Genomic DNA, 22753 nt, shown 5'->3' with positions numbered 1-22753 from the left:
AGGCAGGTATTAACATGCATAGATGCAACATTGCTGATTGGGCATTCACTTTTATTGGGACTATTTTCTGACTGAAGTATTTTGCGATAATAAATTGCTGACTTTTTTAAACTAATGAACTGATAAATCAACAAAATTTAAATATCTTTTCATATTATTGGCATATTGGCAGCCATTGATGAGATCACGCCTAAGCGCCCTCTGCGACCCCGTCGAAACTGGGCCCCTTGGTTTACTGAGGAGCTCCGGAAAATGAAGCGGGATCTCAGACGGCTAGAGCGAGTATGGCGATGGACTCATGACAGAGCCTCAAGAACATCTTATAGGACACTTATGAAAGCCTATGAGATGGCTATGAAAGCTGCTAAGAAATCTTACTTTGCAGCTTCCATTGCATCTGCTAGCTCTCGCCCGGCACAACTTTTTAGAATAATTTGGTCAATAACGTCCTTAGGAGGACAAGCAAATTTAAGCACAAATTCGACCCACAGCTGTGAGGCATTCGCGAGCTTTTTTGCGGAGAAAGTCCTGTTGCTCCGCCGTGACCTCCCTGCCAATTTAGATACAGTGACTGAACTGGAGGCCCCTCGACTGACTTCAGGTCCAGTGTTGGACCATTTCGATCGGATACTCCCTACTGATGTGGATAGATTCCTCCAAGTTGGTAGGCCCACCACCTGCCTCCTTGATCCATGCCTGTCTTGGCTGATTAGGGGGTGTCCAGATGTTGCGCGGACCCCCCTGGTTGAAATTATCAATTTGTCTCTTGACACGGGGACATTCCCAGGGGAATTGAAGGAAGCAGTGGTGTGTCCACTCTTAAAGGAAACTTCATTAGATCCCTTAGACCTATCCAATTACCACTCAGTTTCAAATCTTCCATACCTGGGTAAGGTAATTGAGAGGGCAGTTGATGAACAGCTTGGTAGGCTTCTGGAGGAAACATCGGCATTAGATCCATTTCAGTCCGGTTTCCGTCCTGGTTTTGGGACAGAGACGGCTCTGGTTGCCCTAACAGATGATATCCGTAGACAACTGGATCGAGGCGGGTCAGGACTGCTGATCCTTTTAGATTTGTCAGCAGCCTTTGACATGATCGATCATGATCTTCTGGACCACTGCCTCGCAGACGTGGGGATACAGGGCATAGCCCGTAACTGGTTGTGCTCTTTTATCTCTGGTCGGGGACAGAGGGTGGCACTAGGGAGGGAAATGTCATTGCGCCACTCCTTGGTGTGTGGCGTGCCGCAGGGCGCAATTCTCTCCCCAATGCTTTTTAACATCTTTATGCGCCCCCTTGCCCAGATTATCCGGAGCTTTGGGCTGGGCTGTCACCAATATGCTGATGACACTCAGCTCTATTTGCTGATGGATGGCCACACCGACTCGGGCCCGAACACACTGACCAGATGCTTGGAAGCTGTGGCTGGATGGTTTCGTGGGAGCTGATTGAAACTAAATCCTTCGAAGACAGAGGTCCTATGGCTAGGTCAGGATGGCATGGGGATGAGGGACCAACTCCCTTCTCTTGCGGGGGCCCAATTAGTGCCATTGCCTTCCGTTAAGAGTTTGGGTGTAATCCTTGACGCCTCCCTTTCCATGGAGGCGCAAGTTACAGCAACAGCCAAGGCGACATTTTTCCACCTTCACCGCATCAAGCAGTTGGTCCCTTACCTTTCCCGCCCCGACCTGGCCACAGTGATCCATGTGATGGTCATCTCCAGGCTTGACTACTGTAATTGGCTCTACGCGGGGCTACCCTTGAAGCTGTCCCAGAAACTCCAGCAGGTACAGAATGCTGCAGTGAGGCTCCTCACGGGGTCTTTGCCATGGGAGCATATTCACCCAGTGCTTTTCAAGCTGCACTGGCTCCCGGTGGAGTACAGGGTCAGATTTAAGGTGCTGCTTTTGACCTTTAAAGCCCTTCACAGCCTAGGACCCTCATACCTAAGGGACCGCCTCTCCCGGTATGCCCCACGGAGAGCCTCAAGGTCCATAAATAACAACACCCTAGTGGTCCCAGGCCCTAAGGAAGTTAGATTGGCTTCAACCAGAGCCAGGGCCTTTTCAACTCTGGCTCCGGCCTGGTGGAACTCTCTGCCTCATGAGACCAGGGCCCTGCAAGATCTGATTTCTTTCCACAAGGCCTGTAAGACAGAGTTGTTCCACCTGGCCTTTGGCTTGGAACCAATTTGATTCCCTCCCTCTCTTTCTTTTTTCTTTTCCTTCTCCTCCTGCAATGAGGCTACATTTTAATATTTTAATGTTCAATTATTTTAAGGTTGTATTTTATTTTTGTTTTTAAGTTGTAATCATTCATATTGTTTTTATTATTGCTTGTAAGCCGCTCTGAGCCCGGCCTTGGCTGGGGAGGGCGGGGTATTAAAAAAAAATATATTATTATTATTATTATTATATTACCAAAAGCTTATGCTCATTGTTAGTGCAATAGGAAATGATAAATGATTAAAAATGGCCTAACACACCAAAACAAAAATGGGCTAGAATAAAATAAACAAGTGTGTCCTTAATTCTCAGGTTAAACCAGTTGAAATTACAGTCCTATTTCTTTTCTTTCTTTCTTTCTTTCTTTCTTTCTTTCTTTCTTTCTTTCTTTCTTTCTTCTAATACCTTAACTGTAAGATGCTGAGGTAAGGGCTGGAATATGAATCTAAATAATAAATAATTACAGATGCAAATATTCATATTTATTTAGGACATCGTTTCCCACCCTTTCTTCCATCATGGAACTAAAGGTGGTTAATGCATGGGGTCTCCCATGCAGGTACAGAGCATGCCATACTTAACTGCAGCAAACTGCCTGCTTGTTTATCCTCAGACCATGTCTTGAGACACGGCAAGAAAATGAAATCCCCTGTTCCTAATATAGCACAAACTTTCACACATGCCACTTTCTGCTATATTAGTTGGAGGTGCTGTGCTTGCGCTATTCAGTAGGATTTTGGGTGCGCAACTTGTTGCATTGTTTGTAGCTTTTATAGCCATCTGTGTGATGCTGCTGGCCCTTGATGCATATATATAGATAATTATCAGTTGCTAATTATTAAGTTAATCACACTTATCCCCACTGAAATCAATTAGCCATGATTTCACACTGAAGTGTGACTAATTTAGGTTAACTCCAACTCAATGAATGCAACTTACACTCCCCCCCCATTGCTCTTTGTTATTATTATTGGATTGCCCATTTCTCTTAGCCTCATGTTTGTCTCGAGATTCCCCCTTCCCCCTCCTCCCCAACTCGTTTCTTCTAATACAACTAGACAAGACACATGCTAAAATTAACCAATAGATGGGAGATTATCACTTCTGAGGTACAAATGATCAAGCAAGCTGCTTTCCAGGGTCTTGTCAAAATATCAGGTGTTAACCAGTGTGTCTTCCTCCCCCCTTTTTAAAAAACACATTTATTCATTAAAACATTTATATTGCATTCTACTTGAATTTCAGGGAGATGCACAACAAAAAATATCTCTCATAATATCAAATGATTAAAAATATTGTTTTCTACTGATCCAAAGGACAAGACCTGAACCAATGGTTTCAAATTACAAGAACGGAGATTCTGAATAAAGATTAAGAAGAACTTTCTGATGCTGAGAGCATGGGCGTAGCCATGATTTTTGTTGAGGAGGGGGGCAAGACTTTGATGGTGGGGCAGGACTTTTGTGTGTGGGGAGAACAAATGTGATTGGTCAGTTAGTCAAGTATTTCTGTTGTTCTACAGTGGTACCTTGGTTCTCAAACTTAATCGTTCCAGAAGTCTGTTCCAAAATCAAGGCGCACTTTCCCATAGAAAGTAATGCAAAATGGATCCATCCATTCCAGACTTTCAAAAACAACCCCTAAAACAGCTGTTTAACATGAATTTTACTATCTAACGAGACCATTGATCCATAAAATGAAAGGCAATAATCAAATGTACTGTACTATAAAATAAATAAGACAGTATTGTAGGTGATAATATTTTTTTAAAAAAAATATCTTACCTACACTGATGACAGTCATTGTTTGGATGGGGGGGGCGCTTTTATCCATTTCCACAGTCACTCACTCAATCAATCAATCAATCAATCAATCAGTAGCTGAACTGGGTTTCACACAGCCACAAAAACAAATTACATTGGTACCTCTGGTTGCGGACACAATCCGTTCTGGGGTGCCCTTCACACCCCGAAATGTCCGCAACCAGAGTGGGGCTTCTGCGCATGCGTGAACCGTGCAGAACGGTTCTGCACGTGCACGTGCGGCGAAACTTGGAAGTAAACACTTCCGGGTTTGTCGTGTTCTTAACCTGAAAAAATGCAACATGAAGCGGTCACAAAAAGAGGTATGACTCTAACGGAAAAAGCCTCAAAAACAAAAACGCAAAATAAATAGCAAAAACAAAAGCACCAAACTGAATCCATTCCGGAAGTCCATTTGACTTCTGAAATGTTCAAAAACCAAGGCACAACTTCTGATTGGTGCAGGTGTCCAGGAAATAATAGGCGACAACCGCATCGGACGTTTGGCTTCCGAAAAGCGTTTGAAAACTGGAACGCTTACTTCTGGGTTTTCAGCATTTGAAAAGAAAGGCGTTTGAGTACCAAGGCGTTTGAGAACCAAGGTACCACTGTACTTGATCGGGGGGGGAACTGCCCCCCGCCCGCCCCCTTGGCTACACCCATGGCTGAGAGCTGTTTGGAACAGACTACTTTGGGCCCTCCTTCACCGGAAGTTTTTAAACAGAGGCTGAATGGCCATCTGTCAGGGATTCTTCAGCTGTGATTTCTGCGTTGCAGGGGGTTGGATTCATGGGGTCTCTTCCAACACTACAGTTCTATGATTCTGTGATACACACTAGCAGATAGGATAGGAAAAATAACATAAATAATATTATGTCCTTTTTGACTACTGCATAACAGATACATTTCAGAAAATACAAAGCATTGTCCAAATCATTGTCCATTCTCTTCAGTGTCCATGCTTCCAAAATATCATATTAAAAAATGAAAGGCTCTGCACCATGTTTCTATAGCGTACCTTTCTGGGGCATAAAGCCTCTGGGTTCATTGTACACATTACAGTCCCAAGTGTTCAATAATGTTAGAAGCCCTCGGGACTCTTTCTGCATGTCATGTTGAAGCTGTTTAAATATTATGATCGTGAGTGAAGATATGCAAACTGTTCTGACATGTTCGCATTAGCTTTTGCTATACATCTGTACCAGTGCACTGCCCCCACCCCAAACACACCCCTTTTAAAAGAGAGGAAAAAATACTCTAGATTGCTAGATTTATGTTTGCATCATTTTTTGATGAGGAGAGGAAATGCCTTGCCTGCCTCCTGAACTGGAATTCTACACAAGAGTGCTCTTTTCCACCAGCTCTTTTCAACCTGTGTGATGCCAGTGCCAATTTGTAAAATGAAAAAGATATTCTCCAGGGAAATGCCTTCTTACTGACTCTTTTTCAGGCCCTTTGCATTCTTGTTTTTCCTCCTGAAAACTATTCAGAGATATCACTGGTCCCCGTCAGGGTGGCATCTCCATGGCGGGCTGTTTCAATTATTTTTCATACCGCAAATGTTATGTTAAGAGCAGATGTCAATCATCACTCACCACGAGTGGATTTGCTAGATTTAGGACAGGCAGGAGAATGGAGGGTTAAGAACAGGCCACAATGGAGATTATCATAAGTAATGAACTTGTGTGTGTGTGTGTGTGTGTGTGTGTGTGAGAGAGAGAGAGAGAGAGAGAGAGAGAGAGAGAGAGAATGTGTGTATATGTATTGTAGACAATTTGCAGACAGATCTGGATTAATGTTTATCCCAAACAAGAGATTACTATATGTCTGTTTCTGGTTGTAAACAGACATTATTAAACAGAAGGTTTATGTTCATGAATGGCAACTACAGGTGTTGTGCATTTATGATGTATTATATTCCATGAGAAGAATTCACCTGTTCAATTCCTGCTCTGAGAATTACCGTATTTTTCGCTCTGTAAGATGCACCAGAACACAAGACGCACCTAGTTTTTGGAGGAGGAAAACAAGAAAAAAAATCTTCTGAACCCCAGAAGCCAGAACAGCAAGAGGGATCGCTGCGCAGTGAAAGCAGCAATCCCTCTTGCTGTTCTGGCTTCTGGGATAGCTGCGCAGCCTGCATTCGCTCCATAAGACACACCCACATTTCCCCTTACTTTTTAAGAGGGAACAAGTGAGTCTTATAGAGCAAAAAATACGGTATATTGGAAGTGAATTACAAACACCTTTTCCTCTGTGATGAAACCTAAGTAGGAAAGATAGCAGAGTCTTTCCTATTTGGAGATACCAGAGATTGAACCTGAGACCTTCTGCATGCAAACAGATTCTTTCCTGCCAAGCTATGGCCCATGTACACAGATCAAATCAATAGTTTCCATAAAGCTCTAAAATCTTTGATGAAACCATTTGCCCGGGCAGCCCTGAGGTATAAATACTGCAGCATCTTAGACATGCATCAAAGCAACCGGAAAACTGGCTAGTTGCCTGCGTTGGAGGGAGTTGCACTCTCTCTAAATTTGCAGGTTGGACTAAATGACCCTCAGGGTCCCTTCCAACTCTACAGTTCTATGATCCTAGGTACATAGCTGCTAGATGCATAGTTGTCGTCAGAGCCCCAAGTGAGCTGTGTTGTTAGGAGTGTCTTTTACCAGCTGATATGGCAGATACGGACATATCTGGATCAGGATATCTTAAAGACTTCCTGAGCTTTTCTATCCCATCTTGATCACTGAGATCATTTGGAAGAGGGCTGTTAGTTGTCTCCTGTGTTACAGAGACCTGGCTGGCCTCAAGCAGAAGTCCAGCATTTAGTGTCACCAGTCCCAAGCCATGGAACACTTTCCCAGCAAATAATCACCAGGCATCTTCACTTTTGACTTTCAGGTGTTTCTTAAAGTCTTCTATATGCCAACAGGCCTAGGCAGCTGTTTACAGCCTTTGACTCACGAGCCAGACATTTTAATGGTTTTCATATTTTATTTTATTTTATTTTATTTTATTTTATTTTATTTTATTTTATTTTATTTTATTTATTTTATTCATACTGTAACACACTGCCCTGCTGTTTTATGAGAGGTCAGTACAGTGGTACCTCGGGTTAAGAACTTAATTCGTTCCGGAGGTTCGTTCTTAACCTGAAACTGTTCTTAACCTGAGGTACCACTTTAGTTAATGGGGCCTCCTGCTGCCGATACCCCACCGCCGTGCGATTTCTGTTCTCATCCTGAAGCAAAGTTCTTAACCCGAGGTACTATTTCTGGGTTAGCAGAGTCTGTAACCTGAAGCATCTGTAACCCGAGGTACCACTGTATATAAATACTTCTGTAAATAAATAAATGTAGCATATCAATTCTGAGAAGGTAATACATGCATGTTTATATTGCACTAAATATTGTAAGCCCTGCCTCTATCTCTGTTACAGCCTTCCCCTCCAGTCTGGTGACCTTTCGATTTTGCTAGACTACAATTGCCATCATCCCTGGCTATTGGCCATGCTGGCTGGGGCTGATGGGCAATGGAGTTTGAAGCATCTGGAGGATTACTGTATTGAGTAGTGACTTCTGTACTTGCATCATGATAAAAAACCCCAACCTACTCTGTAATAGATCAATAAAATATAGTTCTGCAGAGGAATTTCCCAAATTGCTTTATGGTGCAAGTATGTACCTAACCTGCTGATCCACTCTGGCCAGCGACTGAAATAGATCAATTCATCCTGCTTATTAACCTTTATAAAGTGCTGTGGTGGGAGGTTATTGTTCTGGAATTTTTTGTTCTTGTTTTTATTATGTATTTTGTGTTTTTATCTTGTATTTTTATTCTGTGAACTGCTCTGAGATATTTGGCTGAAGAGTGGTATACAAATTTTATAAATTTAATACCTGGGAGTAATTCCCACACAATACAGTAAGACTTACATCTGAGTAGAAGCAAGCATTGCATTGGAAGGCTGCAACTCTGAACACATTTACTAGGGGAAAATCCCCATTAAATACTGTGGCACTTATTTGAGAGTAAATATGCATAGGCTAGCATTGCCTGTTTTAGAAATGTTCTAGTCAGTGCTCCCTGGGAATAAATTATTGCACCTGGTACATGTTGCGGCTGTTTCTTCAGAGTGTTTTCCCATTATAGAACCAACACCTTCACAACATTAACAAAAACATAGGCCAGCAGATGTTGTCAGCCAAGCTCTTAAATTCTAAATTAAATGCATGGATTTTGTGTTATACTTTAAAAGAAGTATAAGAATAAGAGGAGGCCATAAGAAACTCAGTCCAGATGTGTTTTATAAGTTTTGTACAGTGAAACATCTAATTCTAGTGCGCACACTTGAAGGCTAATATATTAATATATTATTGATATAGTAGCATGCCATCTCGGCTCAGTTGGCAGGGAGCCATGAGTCATCAAAATGACCTCTATCCTCCTAAGCAAAGACAGAAATGAAGATGCATTTCTGTTATCAGTCTATTATGGGTCATAAGCGGTACCAGTATTGTACTTTCCTCTTGAAATATGCAAAGCCTTGTCATAGTATTGCTCCACCTAATAGTGAATCTTGGTCGGTGAGTGCTGCCAGGATTGTAGCAAAAAATGGAGCTACAGTGGTACCTCGGGTTACATACGCTTCAGGTTACATACGCTTCAGGTTACAGACTCCGCTAACCCAGAAATAGTGCTTCAGGTTAAGAACTTTGCTTCAGGATGAGAACAGAAATCGTGCTCTGGTGGTGCGGCAGCAGCAGGAGGCCCCATTAGCTAAAGTGGTGCTTCAGGTTAAGAACAGTTTCAGGTTAAGTACGGACCTCCGGAATGAATTAAGTACTTAACCTGAGGTACCACTGTACTAGAAATAAGAGAGGGATATCAGGATGCACAAGAGAACCCCAAAGATTTTAGAGGAGGAAACTATTGAGGAAAGGAAGACCCATGAGGACCTAGTCTGGACAATGGCCACAGAGTGCTGTGTGTCTGTGGTGGTAGTGGGATACAGAAACAGGGAAGGGAAGTGGGGGAGAATGGAGTGTCCTGGGAGAGGGTATGACTTACTGGATGTGAGCACTGAAAGTGAGTCCAACACACTACCATATTTTGTTGCAGGCCCTCCTTGTTTTACAGTATTAAGCTTATCGCTGCTGAGCTAAACTTGTCTGAAGCAAACGATGACCCTCACGTCTTTGCAATGGCAAGATGTCTCCCCGATGTGATCTTCCAGACTTGGAGCATTAAGTTAATTTCCTCCTGGATTTCTGAGCTGTGTCTTTTCTACCCGGTGGAAAGCCCGTGAAGAATACAGCTTTTGACCGGATGACAGAGCAGGGAGGTTGAAACGAGGTGCATTAAATTAGAATATGACAAACCGCCAATCTAAATGGATTTGTCACAATGTTACTTGAGCAATGTATTGTCCGAAAGCGAATGTTGGCCACTGGCGCGCCCCCCAAAAGGAATAACAGGTATACCATCTGAATAGGTTAGTAGCTGTGAGACACTAATTGTAGGTCGGATGTGGGCTGCCATAACACGGCAGAGATGATTCCATCTATTCTCTGCTTTTTCTCTCGATTTTGTCATTTCACGGAGAATTAACCATTAGCAAGTTTTCTGTGTCCAGGGCAATATTTGTGCCAAATCAACAGACAGTAACTGCTAGAGATTTTCTAGTATACTAGCTCTATAAACTCAGAGTGTCAAAAGCAACAAAACAGCTTGTTTTTCCCCTGCATCTGCTAGTCAGCAGTCAGCTTTAAAGCACAGCCACCCAAATGAAAAATATTCTGAGGTACTCCCTAAATGTTTGGTGAGCCAAACTTGGCAGTTAGTTTACCAGTTCTTTTGTTCTCCCTCCACACCCCTTTGAATCCTTATTCTTAATATTTAGTCTTCATCTGTAATGGACAAGACCTAGGTCTGTGTAACAGAATTTGCTCACTTTTATCTCAATAGCTGTGTCTCTCCCACTTCTGTTCTCCTGTTCCATCTTTCCAATCTCTCAAGACTATATATTGTAACCTTACTGGGGCAGAGCTGTTCTCTGTTTCATTGTGAAAATCCAGTATACTGACAGTTATATATTAATAAAATATTTAGGGCGGCAATGTTTAAATCAATAGCTTGATTTGAGCTATTGATTCATTTAGCCATTTTGCTCAGCTAGAAAGCTGCCCCAAATTAATTGGGTAACAGATTTTGCTTAAATTCTATTTTTACAAGTACTGACTGAAACTCTAATTGTGAAATGCCATCTTAAAAGAGGATTGTGTGAACAAGAAATAATGCGTCTTCTATAATTATTTGTATCTACAAAGTACAGTTTCCTTAGAACTATTGTGCTTTTCATATGCAAATTTATGCAGAATTAAATCATTTTTGTTTTAGTTAAGTGATCACCAAAGTTTTTAAAATAGAAATAATATTGGGTTTCATCTTTCACCTATATTGTTCAATCACCAGGGTTTTTTAAACTAAATAATAGTAATAGTAAGTAAAAAGTTTCTTTTTTCTTTTTAAAAAATCTTTCATTTTAAGAGAGGCTATGATAGGGTTAATCCAGCCACATAAATTTTCATGCCATGTATGGTAGTAGTAATGCTTGTGATCCCTTGATCTTTGATTAGATTCAAGCTAGTAAATATCTTGCGATTAATCAAATTGAGTTGCTCTGTATGTAGTGTAAGTCACTTTTCCAGATGGGACTATGGCATCAGAGGCTTTTTAATGCATTATATATATGTTTTAATCCTTTCTATAAAAGACTTGGCATCTTTGTAAAAAAACAGGTTCAGGAAGCTAAGCAGGGCTACTCAGGAGACAAATGTTGCTTTCATTGTGAACTTGTTAATGACTTGGGATGGTTAGCTATTGTGTTATTTAGCTATTACATTTCTATTTTAATTGTATTCAAGTTGGATATTTGTTTTAATCCCATTGAAATTTATATGTTCAGATATTTTAAAAATCTAATGTATGGTTTGTATGTCTATGCAGATAAAAATTATCAAGAAACCTGATTGTCTACATTTGCATATTTTACTTTAACTTGAAAAGTTTTCTTAGATTTTTAAAAGGAGCTGTGGGATAATTGCAGTTATATTTCCCACAAACCCCCTTGAATTGGTCCCCTAGAGAATCAAGCTCTCTCTTCTTCCAATGTTTACTTCACACTGAAGTTAATCGACCCAATCCATGGATTTATGACACTCTTAGAAGCTTTGATGCATATGCAACTCCCACAAGCACATAGGAATTCCTCTGTGGGGCTGCCCCATACAGGCTTCTTCCTTGCATAGGACTTCTCCTATGCACACCTGGAAACACAAAGAGCTTTGGACTAGATCCTCCACACCCAACTCAGAAAATTGTGAAATGTTCATCTCCTTAGGCAAAGGAATTAACAATGCTTTCTGTGTATCTATTTATTTTACAGGAGACCAGGAGAGGCGCCCTTAATAAATGGTTGGATTCCTTTCCTGGGAGAAGCCCTGAATTTTAGAAACGACCCTACCAAGTTTTTGCTATCTTTGCAACAGAAATACGGAGATGTTTTTACCGTCCACCTTGCTGGTGAGAAAGACATTTAGTTCTTTAAGAGTGTGTGAAGATATGCTTAAGTATGTGAGAACCTTGGGAGTAATCACCTTAGTCTCCTCAGTGAGGAGTATCTTTCCTCAATGCTCTTTCAAGGGGCAGGGGCAGATGTGCTTCTTCCACTAGGCTAGGGGTGTCCAAACTTTTTTCAAAGAGGGCCAGATTTGATGAAGTGAACATGCATGAGGGCTGACTAAAGCTGTTGACCTTTTTTTAGGATTGAAGTTGCTGGGATTTTTCTCCAAAGTTGAAAGTTTCTGAGCTTTTTTAAGGGACCAGATTAAACCAAATGGTGGGCCAGATTAGGCCAGCCTTTGGACATACCTGCACTAGACCTTTGAAGATGAGGAGGTATGATTTGCTGAGGTCAGTTTGAATAGAGCCCTTGGCTGCTTTATGCTCTTTGCCATGAGTTACCTTTACACTGAGTCTATTTTGTCTTGTACTCTTTAACGAACATCAGTGCAGAGCACAATAGGATATGCAAAACTAACTGCATAGTTGGGTATTTGCACGTATACACCACATATGCATAAAATGTATAGATACACAATATATTTTGTATACTTGGTCTACCAAATATGAATTATCTGTATTTTCTTTACATTCTGCTCTCTGCTAAAGTGATAAATTACATCATCTACAGCAGAAATTGCTAGGTCATATTTAGACAATGGCTTTTTTTAAAAAAAAAGCAAAATGTCTTTCTGTCTAATTTATTACAGTGGAGTTGACAGAAGCACAGAAAAGTGACTGACACATTAATTCATTGTTTCATTAGAATGAGAACAGCGAAACTACTTCTCCAATGACCCATAGCTCTGAACACACATCTTCATAAATGCAGAATAACAGGAGCTGTTCCTATCTCTGTAGTCTTTACTTTGTACACAATTCTGTAGTTACATACCATCATGCATCAAAGTTACACAGGTTTTACTGTCTAAGCGAGGGTGCACCTAGGTTTGCAAACTGGGACTTTGCTTTTTTATTATTTCTAAAGATCAGAGCTGCAATCCAAAAAAAAAAACTGCTTAAATTTACTGACAACGATGGAATTTAAGCATCCTAACATTGCACAGGGTTGCAGCTGAAGTGCTTATCACACAGGGAACACAGAACTTTGTATACAGCATGCATCATAAAATAAGCAGTCTACTAATCCAGTGCTTTGATTTGGTGGGCACAAAATGATGGTGGTGGGGAATTTAGTGATTTAGAGGAAGCAGGCTTTGTGGATAGAAGGGGGAGGCAGCAATGGTCCCTTGGGTGCTCCACATCTGTTTTCCTGTGAAGAGATTGTGGGGAGGAAAAGGGGGCAGATAATGTTGTGGGCAAAAGCAATGAAAAAATCTGCAAAATATAAGCCGAAGTTCAGCTTGTCAGACTTTCATCAGGCTGCTAAATAAACACTCCAGCAATGTATTTAATATAAGAACTGACATCCGGACAAAACAAAAAGATTTTGTACTTCTGAACATGTTTTTCATAAACTATTTTAAATTAATTTTAATTGCAAATTATGAAATGTTGGTCAGTAAATTTGTTTTAGAAACTCAATTCCACCTCGCCAAATCCCCAAGAGTAGCATTTCCTTTTTAATATAGGCAAGTGAGAGAAAGAAATGATGTAAACACACTATAGGTGTGACAGCATCCTCCTCCTTTTTTTGTATAGTTACAATTTCAAACATAATTATTTAATATCTCATTGTTAAGCCAAGTCACTTTTTAAAGTATTGCATTATGATACCATGAGATAGTAAGCAGAATAGACTGAATTATAGATAGTATTGTTTCTCAGGAACATCAGAGTTTTTATTACTTCATGACACTTCCTGGTTTTTGTTAATACTGAATATCTGCAGCTCATAAAGGAGAAAGAGAAGCAAATCTACTGCTGTAATAAGCACTGTGCATCGTGACCCCCAATACCAATATACGCAGCATCTCGTGATGTCTTTTTGAATTGGCAAAATTGACATATACAGAACGATCAAATAATCTACAGCAGTTCTGATGTGTATGCTCTATCATTACTTTCTCTGCTTGGTGTGTAGCTAAAGGTCCTGTCAAAAATTACTGCCAATATATATTGTTCTAATTATTGGTTCCCAGAGTAGTTCATTTGGAAAATGTGGAACGATGCTTGGAGTTTCTGGCATTGCCCTGGACTGGTAACATGATTTCACTGATTGTACTTTCCCGTGTGATGAGCAAATGATTGTCATCCCGAAAAGTCTCAAGGGACATGGATGTCATCTTAATAAAGAAATTAAAAAGCACATCTTTCCACAAGAAACAATGTAAATTCCTGACCTGTCGCAGAAAATAGTTCTCTAATTGGTTTTGTGTGGTGGTGCAGCAGAATCGTTTTCCCCAAACGTCATTCCAACGAATCGCTACTGTACATCATTGTCAGCAGTTCAGCAAAATCTTCCTAATAAGACCACTATTACATAAATGTGATCATCTTCCCTATCTCCCCTCCAAAAAAACCCTGTCATTTCTATACAATGGTACTTGAAGACTCAACCTGTACTTCTTGATCCTCCAGGTAGATGACAGCGCTGCAAATCTTAAAAGTTTGCTCTGTTTGTCATAAAGCCATGTCTGCCTCTATCGAAATGCTGCGAAGAACCGCAGAGGGGAAGACACGTTAATCTGTCATAAGAAAAGCAACCAAGATTCCCATAGGTGCCAAATCCCTGGGGCTCTAGGTGCCTGAGCACCCACAAAATTCCCCTTGAAGGGGCCGGGCACCCACAAATTTTGGTGCCAGGGCCATCCATGTTGCATGACACCCACAGCACCGGGCACCCACAGTCGCGGGGCCAAGCTGGCATTCCTGAAGAGTTCTGTGGTTTGTTAAAAGAGTAACAAATATATGTTGGCACAAGCATTCATGAACTGGAGCCTCTTTTCTCAGATGCAGTATTTGTGATGAACCTATTGCATATTTTGCATAAATCAAACCTTTCATTACAGCCTTGAAAAAAGTGTGCTTTGTCCGCTGATATTTTTAAAATACCTTTGCTGTTGTATCTGCCTGAAGCAGGGTTGGCCCAGTCATGAGGTGTGTGTGTGTGTGTGAGTGCCTCAGGTGGCAGGATCCACAGGGTCAGCAGCTCCCAACACAGATATTTATTCCCTGCTTGTTCCTGATGTAGATCTTCACCCAACCCTTGTTTGCTGGGGGGATGCCATTTTGAGGAGGATGCCATTTTGTAGTTCATCCTCTGAGTGTTTGTCCTTCTTCCCTTGAAGTGTAACTCTTTCTGCAACCATAGAGACTTTACTTCCAAGTTAGCTTGCTTTGTGCCAGGGAACAGGTCCTATCAAGTTGTTCAGGAATAGGCCAGCTTGAATTTGAACACACCGACATAATTTGCTTGTGGGTCAGTCTATTTAAAACAGTCATTGCTAAAACATTTAAAACAGTAAAAACCCCATCAATGTATATAATATTACTTGATCATGCTGTAGCCCATGCCAAACATTCCATTATATCTAGACCCTGTTGTTGGGAAAGATTGAGGGCACAAGGAGAAGGGGACGACAGAGAACAAGATGGTTGGATAGTGTTCTCGAAGCTACTAACATGGGTTTGACCAAACTGCGGGAGGCAGTGGAAAACAGGAGTGCCTGGCGTGCTCTGCTCTATGGGGTCACGAAGAGTTGGACACAACTAAAGAACAACAACATCTATAATCTATATCTATCTATCTATCATCTATCTATCTATCTATCTATCTATCTATCTAGTTAGTTACAGGTAGGAAGCCGTGTTGGTCTGCTGTAGTCAAAACAAAATAAAAAAATTCCTTCCAGTAGCACCTTAGAGACCAACTAAGTTTGTTATTGGTATGAGCTTTCGTGTGCATGCGCACTTCTTCAGATACACTGAAACAGAAGTCACCATACCCTTATATATAGTAAGAGGGTGGGGAGGGGTATAACTCAGAAGGGTGGTGGGAATGGGTGATTGGCTGATAGGTGTGGTAAACCTGTTGACGACTGCTGAAGACTGCAATTGGTCTTACAGGAAAAAGCAAGGGGTGAGATGGCTAAAAATAGCTTTATCATGTATAATGAGATAAGAATCCAATGTCTCTATTCAGAGCAGGTCTCTCCATGGTTTTAAGTTTGGTAATAAGTTACAATTCAGCAACTTCTCTTTCCAGTCTATTTCTGAAATTCTTTTGTAATAAGACAGCTACTCGAGATCTTGTATAGAATGTCCTGGGAGATTGAAGTGTTCTCCTACTGGTTTCTCTGTCTTGTGATTCCTGATGTCAGTTTTATATCTACTTATCTTTTGGCGCAGGGTTTGGCCTGTTTGTCCAATATGGAGAGCTGAAGGGCACTGTTGGCATTTGATGGCAAACACAATGTTAGAAGATGAGCAATTAAATAGTCCTGAGGTGGTACGTTTGATGTTGTTGGGGCCAGTAATGGTGTTGTCCGGGTGTATGTGGCAGCAAAGTTGGCATCTGGGTTTATTGCAGGCTCTGATACCAGTGTCTGTCTATCATCTATCTATCTATCTATCATCTATCTATCTATCTATCTATCTATCATCTATCTATCATCTATCATCTATCTATCATCTACCATCTACAATCTACAGCTATATGCTATATGTGGTGTTATTCTTAGCAGTATTAAAATACTCAGTGTTGCGGCACTACTTCCAAAATGACAGGATTCTCCAGTGACTTTGTTCCTCCTATCTTGCATGCTATGCTTTTTTTGCTACAAAGATACAATACAAACTAGCGGTTGTGAAGTCTTTGTAATAGAAACTGTAGCAGAAGTCAGAGGTTTGGGAGCAAATGAGCAGCGTCAATAACCAGAAACAAACAAACAAACAAAAACACCACAAAACCCCTTAAGAACCTTTTACTCTCCAGGATTAGAAGTGGCTTTTCTTTCTTTTTTTCTTACTTCTTTTCATGCAATTAAATAGAAGAGCTGACTCTGCTTATTAGGCAGTAAGGAGTTTCTACATGGCTGTTCCATACAGACATGTCTCTTCATATTCCACTGGGGAGAAGAGATTTTAGCATCAGCAGACATTGCCAGACTCGTAAGGGGAACTTCATTAAACTGTCACTGTGGACCTAGTATAAATGGATCTAATACAGAAAGCAGGCTGCTTTTAGGAAGACTTGTGCTCTGATCCCTTGAACTCCTTGGCAGATGTGGGAACCTGCTCCCACAACCAGTCAGACGGGTACTCTGGCTTGTGAGCTTGCGGTGATGGATTTTGGAGTTTTAAAGCACAAAACAGAGCTCCTCTGAGGTATTTGTGGCTGAGACTGGACTGGCCAAGTGTCAGGATGAGTTTGAAAGGAATGGGCTTATTTTCAAGTAAATGTAGAAAGAGAATCTATCTTCATCTATGTATGTTTACTGGTGGGGAGTGGAACAAAGTCTTTGCAGCCAACAGAAATAAGCACAGCTAAGTTATGTTTGTGTGAGCTTTTTATTGCCTGGGCTCATTTTTATGTTACTTCTTTTTATGTGAATCACCATGAGCTATGGAAAATGCATGTATAAATGTATTATAATGCTTTAAAAATTGTTAAAATTAATTAAATTATTTTTAATTAAATTATTTGGGGTGGAATAAATTCAGTATCTAGTGTCTGCTGTGACAGGTTTTTATGTGTAAATAAAAGCAATCATGAGATTATTGTGATGCCCACTCAATTCTGTAATGCAAAGCAGAATGGTCAGGTTGACATGAAGGACTGTTTTAAACAGGCTGATTTGCCCAGTCCAGAATGTGTTGGCTTCAATCCTGAGAGCCAGGCAGGAATCACAGAGTTCAGTGGGCATTATTATTCACATGTTCAGTCCAGCAGGCCTTGTGCCTAACATGTCTTGTGCTTTCAAATTTAGGGCTGGGGTAACGTGAAGTTTGCTTCTTTGTGGCAGGTAGTGTCAAAACAAATACAATTATAAACCATATGGGTATGATTCTGATCAATGCCTTTAAATGAATTGACCATGCAGCAATATCCTGGACATATTTGCACAGGAGTATGTAGGATTGTAGCCTTCCCCTTTTCATGTAATTGGTTTATAATAAAGGATTTGATCTGTGGAACTTTGTGCAGAGGGGTTGTCCCCAAATGCTATGCTTGTGGGTTGTATTCTTCTTTCCCCCATTCTTCCTTTAAAGTAATGATTTGGAAATGGTTTTTAGTGGGTGCTTTGTTATTGTAAATTAACTAAATTTGATTCAGCATGCAATTACTTTTCCATATTAAATTAATAAGCAAACTACATGTTTCAATTTATTTCTTCCATTTCAGTCACTGTGTTGACTTCAGCAGTGACTTTGCAAAACTGGGGGTTCACTTTTTGGCATGTGATAACCAAAAACGCAGCAGAGTAATTGAGGTGTTGATGTCCTGACACTTTATTTGTCAGGATTGTATTGCATGCTTTTGAATGTACTTGCAATGAACAAGTGTTTATAAAGATACTGTAAGCTCTGTCCTAAACAAATTTACTTGGAACCTGTTTCAGATATTTCCTAGGGGAGTACAGTTTAGGGGCTCATATTAATATCATATAGGACCTTATTCCAATCTAGTGCATTCAAAACAGGGGTGATACTAGAATAGTCGCCCATCCTGGAAAGATTATTCACTTGAAATTATGTTGATATTTAAATATATAAGAATTGGGAATTGTTTTGCAAAATGTTGGAGTGAAGATCACAAAAAAGCAGCTCATATTTTTTTTTTCATCTGAAAATAGCAGATGGTGGACAGATGGTTTAAATTAATATTAATTAATTTTTAAAGAAATCTTAAATTGTTTACCCTCAAAGTTGGGAAGCTAGCTGACATCTTCAGGTTAATAGCATTCAAAATCAGCTTGTTAAATACCAGAGCAGAATGTAGTATTTTCAGTCTCTTGGTCACAACTTTAATGCCTATAATAAAAAGCGACTCCAGGATGAATTCATTGTAAAAGATTGGGTTGGAGCCAGGAAAAAAATAATGCTCAAGTCTCTCAAGAGTTTTGGGCAAAACTCTGAAGACGTTTCTTCTTTATTTTTTTCTGAATACAAACTGTTCAGAGTATTTATTTATTTTTATTGTTCAGATGCACTGAGATGGTATTTGAAAGGTTGCTTGTACCAGTTTGAGTCATTTTACACAACAGAATTAGTGGGCAGGATCCCAGGGTTGCATAGAAGAGGGGTAGGGAATAGTCTGAATACCTTGCACTTCAGGAGGAAAAGGGATAAATTGTAGAATACAGGGGTTCTCTTTTTGCACCTCTCATCCTATGTCTGGAAACTGTAATGGTGTCCCAATATCCTGTGCTAAATCTTACACCTACCCCAACCAGAACCTTTATTATTATTATTATTATTATTATTATTATTATTATTATTATTGAACCTTTATTATTTTAAGATAGAAATAATTACATGGTTTAGAGAAAATTAGGAGGAAAACAAGGTATGGAGGGGGAGGCAATAAATTGTGTTGCTGGGGACTACCTGCTTGAAGGCACACAGTACTTGCTGAGGGCTATTTATTTGGAAATAAGAATTTACTACTTACTTACTGGCAGAACAGTCTAAACCTTTTTTATGCCATGTAGCACTCTCTCTGGGTATATTTTGGCGAATTACCTTTTTATTTGAGATTTTGTAAATAAATAAAAAAAAGCTAAACAACTTTTTTGTCCTGATTTTCACTTTTTGAAATATTCCAAACCTAATGTACACCACCACAAAGATGAGGTAGACAGATGACCTGTATGTTCAGCAGTAGCATTTAGAGATCTCTCTTTGAACTTTGAAATCGTTTTAAAAATAAAGGCTTCAGGGGCTTAGATTGTTGAATGCTTGTTTTCATTTGTGATTTGTTTGGGGTTTTTTTAATTCCCCATATGTGGAAAGCTATTGTGTCCACAGAATAAGTCTATCTTTCTATGAAGATGAATGGTCAGGCATGCAATTTCCCCTTTCCTCAGCCTGAAGGTATTAATTGACTCCAAGTGTGTGTGTATGAGTAGAATCAATAACTAGCATCAACCAGCTACAATGATCATGAGATTCCTAGAATCTTGAGCCTGATTGATTATTATTTAGGCTCTAATCTCATGCAATCCATTGAACATCCTCCTGAATAACCAATGTTGATGACCTGGTTAGTGGGGTAGAAGTGGAAGGATCATTAGGCGCGAGTGATCATGCTCTTCTGAAGTTTACTATACAGCGGAAAGGAGCAGCCAAGCATACTAGGACTCAATTTCTTGACTTTAAGAAAGCCGACTTCATAAAACGTAGGGAAGTGCTGGGTGAGATCCCATGGACAACAATACTAAAAGGAAAGGGAGTTCATGATGGCTGGGAGTTTGTTAAGAGGGAGATACTAAAAGCACAACGTCATGCAATACCAATGAGACGGAAACATGGAAGGTGCCTAAAGAAGCCAGGGTGGCTATCTAAAGAACTTTTAACTGAATTAAGATTAAAAAAGGATGTGTACAAAAAATGGAAAAGGGGGGAAACCACCAAAGAGGAATTCAAACAAAAAGCCAGCACATGTAGACACAAAGTCAGAAAAGCTAAAGCACAGAATGAACTCAGGCTTGCTAGAGAGGTTAAAAGCAACAAAAAAGGCTTTTATGGGTATGTTCGTAGCAAAAGGAAGAACAAAGAAACTGTGGGGTCACTCAGAGGAGAAGATGGTGAAATGCAAACAGGGGACACAGAAAGGGCTGAACTACTCAATGCCTTCTTTGCCTCAGTCTTCTCCGATAAAGAAAACAATGCCCGACCTGAAGAATTTGGAGCAAATGATTCAGCAAAGGAAACACAGCCCAGAATAACTAAGGAGATAGTACAAGAATATTTGGCTAGTTTAGATGTATTCAAGTCTCCAGGGCCAGATGAACTGCATCCAAGAGTATTAAAAGAACTGGCAGATGTGATCTCAGAACCACTGGCAGTCATCTTTGAGAATTCCTGGAGAACAGGCGAAGTCCCGGCAGACTGGAGGAGGGCAAATGTTGTCCCTATTTTCAAAAAGGGGAAAAGAGAGGACCCAAATAATTACCGCCCAGTCAGTCTGACATCAATAGCAGGGAAGATTCTGGAGCAGATCATTAGGCAAACAGTCTGTGAGCACCTAGAAAGGAATGCTGTGATCACCAATAGTCAGCATGGATTTCTGAAAAATAAGTCATGTCAGACTAACCTGATCTCGTTTTTTGACAGAATTACAAGCCTGGTAGATGAAGGGAACGCAGTGGATGTAGCCTACCTTGATTTCAGCAAGGCATTTGACAAGGTGCCCCATGATATTCTTGTAAAGAAGCTGGTAAAATGCGGTCTTGACTATGCTACCACTCAGTGGATTTGTAACTGGCTGACTGACCGAACCCAAAGGGTGCTCATCAATGGTTCTTCTTCATCCTGGAGAAGAGTGACTAGTGGGGTGCCACAGGGTTCTGTCTTGGGCCCGGTCTTATTCAACATCTTTATCAACGACTTGGATGATGGACTCAAGGGCATCCTGATCAAATTTGCAGATGACACCAAACTGGGAGGGGTGGCTAACACCCCAGAGGACAGGATCACACTTCAAAACGACCTTGACAGATTAGAGAACTGGGCAAAAATAAACAAGATGAATTTTAACAGGGAGAAATGTAAAGTATTGCACTTGGGCAAAAAAAATGAGAGGCACAAATACAAGATGGGTGACACCTGGCTTGAGAGCAGTACATGTGAAAAGGATCTAGGAGTCTTGGTTGACCACAAACTTGACATGAGCCAACAGTGTGACGCGGCAGCTAAAAAAGCCAATGCAATTCTGGGCTGCATCAATAGGAGTATAGCATCTAGATCAAGGGAAGTAATAGTGCCACTGTATTCTGCTCTGGTCAGACCACACCTGGAGTACTGTGTCCAGTTCTGGGCACCACAATTCAAGAAGGACACTGACAAACTGGAACGTGTCCAGAGGAGGGCAACCAAAATGGTCAAAGGCCTGGAAACGATGCCTTATGAGGAACGGCTAAGGGAGCTGGGCATGTTTAGCCTGGAGAAGAGGAGGTTAAGGGGTGATATGATAGCCATGTTCAAATATATAAAAGGATGTCACATAGAGGAGGGAGAAAGGTTGTTTTCTGCTGCTCCGGAGAAGCGGACACGGAGCAATGGATCCAAACTACAAGAAAGAAGATTCCACCTAAACATTAGGAAGAACTTCCTGACAGTAAGAGCTGTTCGACAGTGGAATTTGCTGCCAAGGAGTGTGGTGGAGTCTCCTACTTTGGAGGTCTTTAAGCAGAGGCTTGACAACCATATGTCAGGAGTGCTCTGATGGTGTTTCCTGCTTGGCAGGGGGTTGGACTCGATGGCCCTTGTGGTCTCTTCCAACTCTGTGATTCTATGATTCTATGATTCTATGAATACATAGAACTGCCCTCCAGGTGTTGTTGGACTAGAACTCCCATAATCCTTGACCAACGGCCATGTTGTCTGGATTGATGGAAGCCCAGGTTCCCCATCTTTGCTCAAACCAACCTTACTAGGTAATAAACCTTATTGGTGTAAATAGGGTTTAGGATTGGCATGTCTAGTCAATAAATCATAGATGTGTTTGAATTCTCCATACAGGTTATATTGTTTAATAAAAATAAAGAATTGTATAAAAAGAACCTGGAACAACCATTCATAGCTTGTCAGCAGGCGCAACATGCAAGTAATGAAGTCATGTTTTGAGGCCTATAGCTGACATGTGAAAACAGAACTTTGGAAGATTTTCTAAAAGTACATGTGACTGAGTACAACCATTATAATAATGCTTTCCTTAATACTAGTATGACTATTATTTGTGCATAGACTTTTCACTGACATGAGTGGTTAACCTACCATATCATCCAGGCTAATTAGCTAAATGGCAAGATTTACCGTGGCAATATGGTGAATTTTTATTTATTTATTTATTTATTACTGCTGAGGAATACTTAAATGCTTAATATGCATTTGTTTTCAGGAACGGTTTATAGTTTGTCGCATTAGTTTGTTGATTAGGCATCCATTTGTATATACTGTTTTATTTATTAGTG

General features: G+C 40.5%; 1 protein-coding gene and 1 long non-coding RNA gene across 2 annotated transcripts in view; one reads left to right on the top strand and one right to left on the bottom strand.

The window, feature by feature from the left end:
- LOC309538503 overlaps positions 1-22753 on the bottom strand; it is a 98351-nt gene that overhangs the window by 52783 nt on the left and 22815 nt on the right. The window lies entirely within an intron of this gene.
- The window catches only part of CYP7B1 (cytochrome P450 family 7 subfamily B member 1), a 107578-nt gene that overhangs the window by 67548 nt on the left and 17277 nt on the right, over positions 1-22753 (top strand). Inside the window, exon 2 of the mRNA XM_082233887.1 lies at positions 11479-11615. Within this exon, the coding sequence (XP_082090013.1) occupies positions 11479-11615 (137 nt within the window). The remainder of the gene's footprint in view (positions 1-11478; positions 11616-22753) is intronic.

This window comes from Podarcis vaucheri (genome assembly GCF_965113315.1).
Source record: "Podarcis vaucheri genome assembly, chromosome: 8".
Classification (NCBI taxonomy): Eukaryota; Metazoa; Chordata; class Lepidosauria; order Squamata; family Lacertidae; genus Podarcis; species Podarcis vaucheri.
Note: the sequence above shows the minus strand (reverse complement) of the source record. Positions and strands in the feature narration are given on the sequence as shown.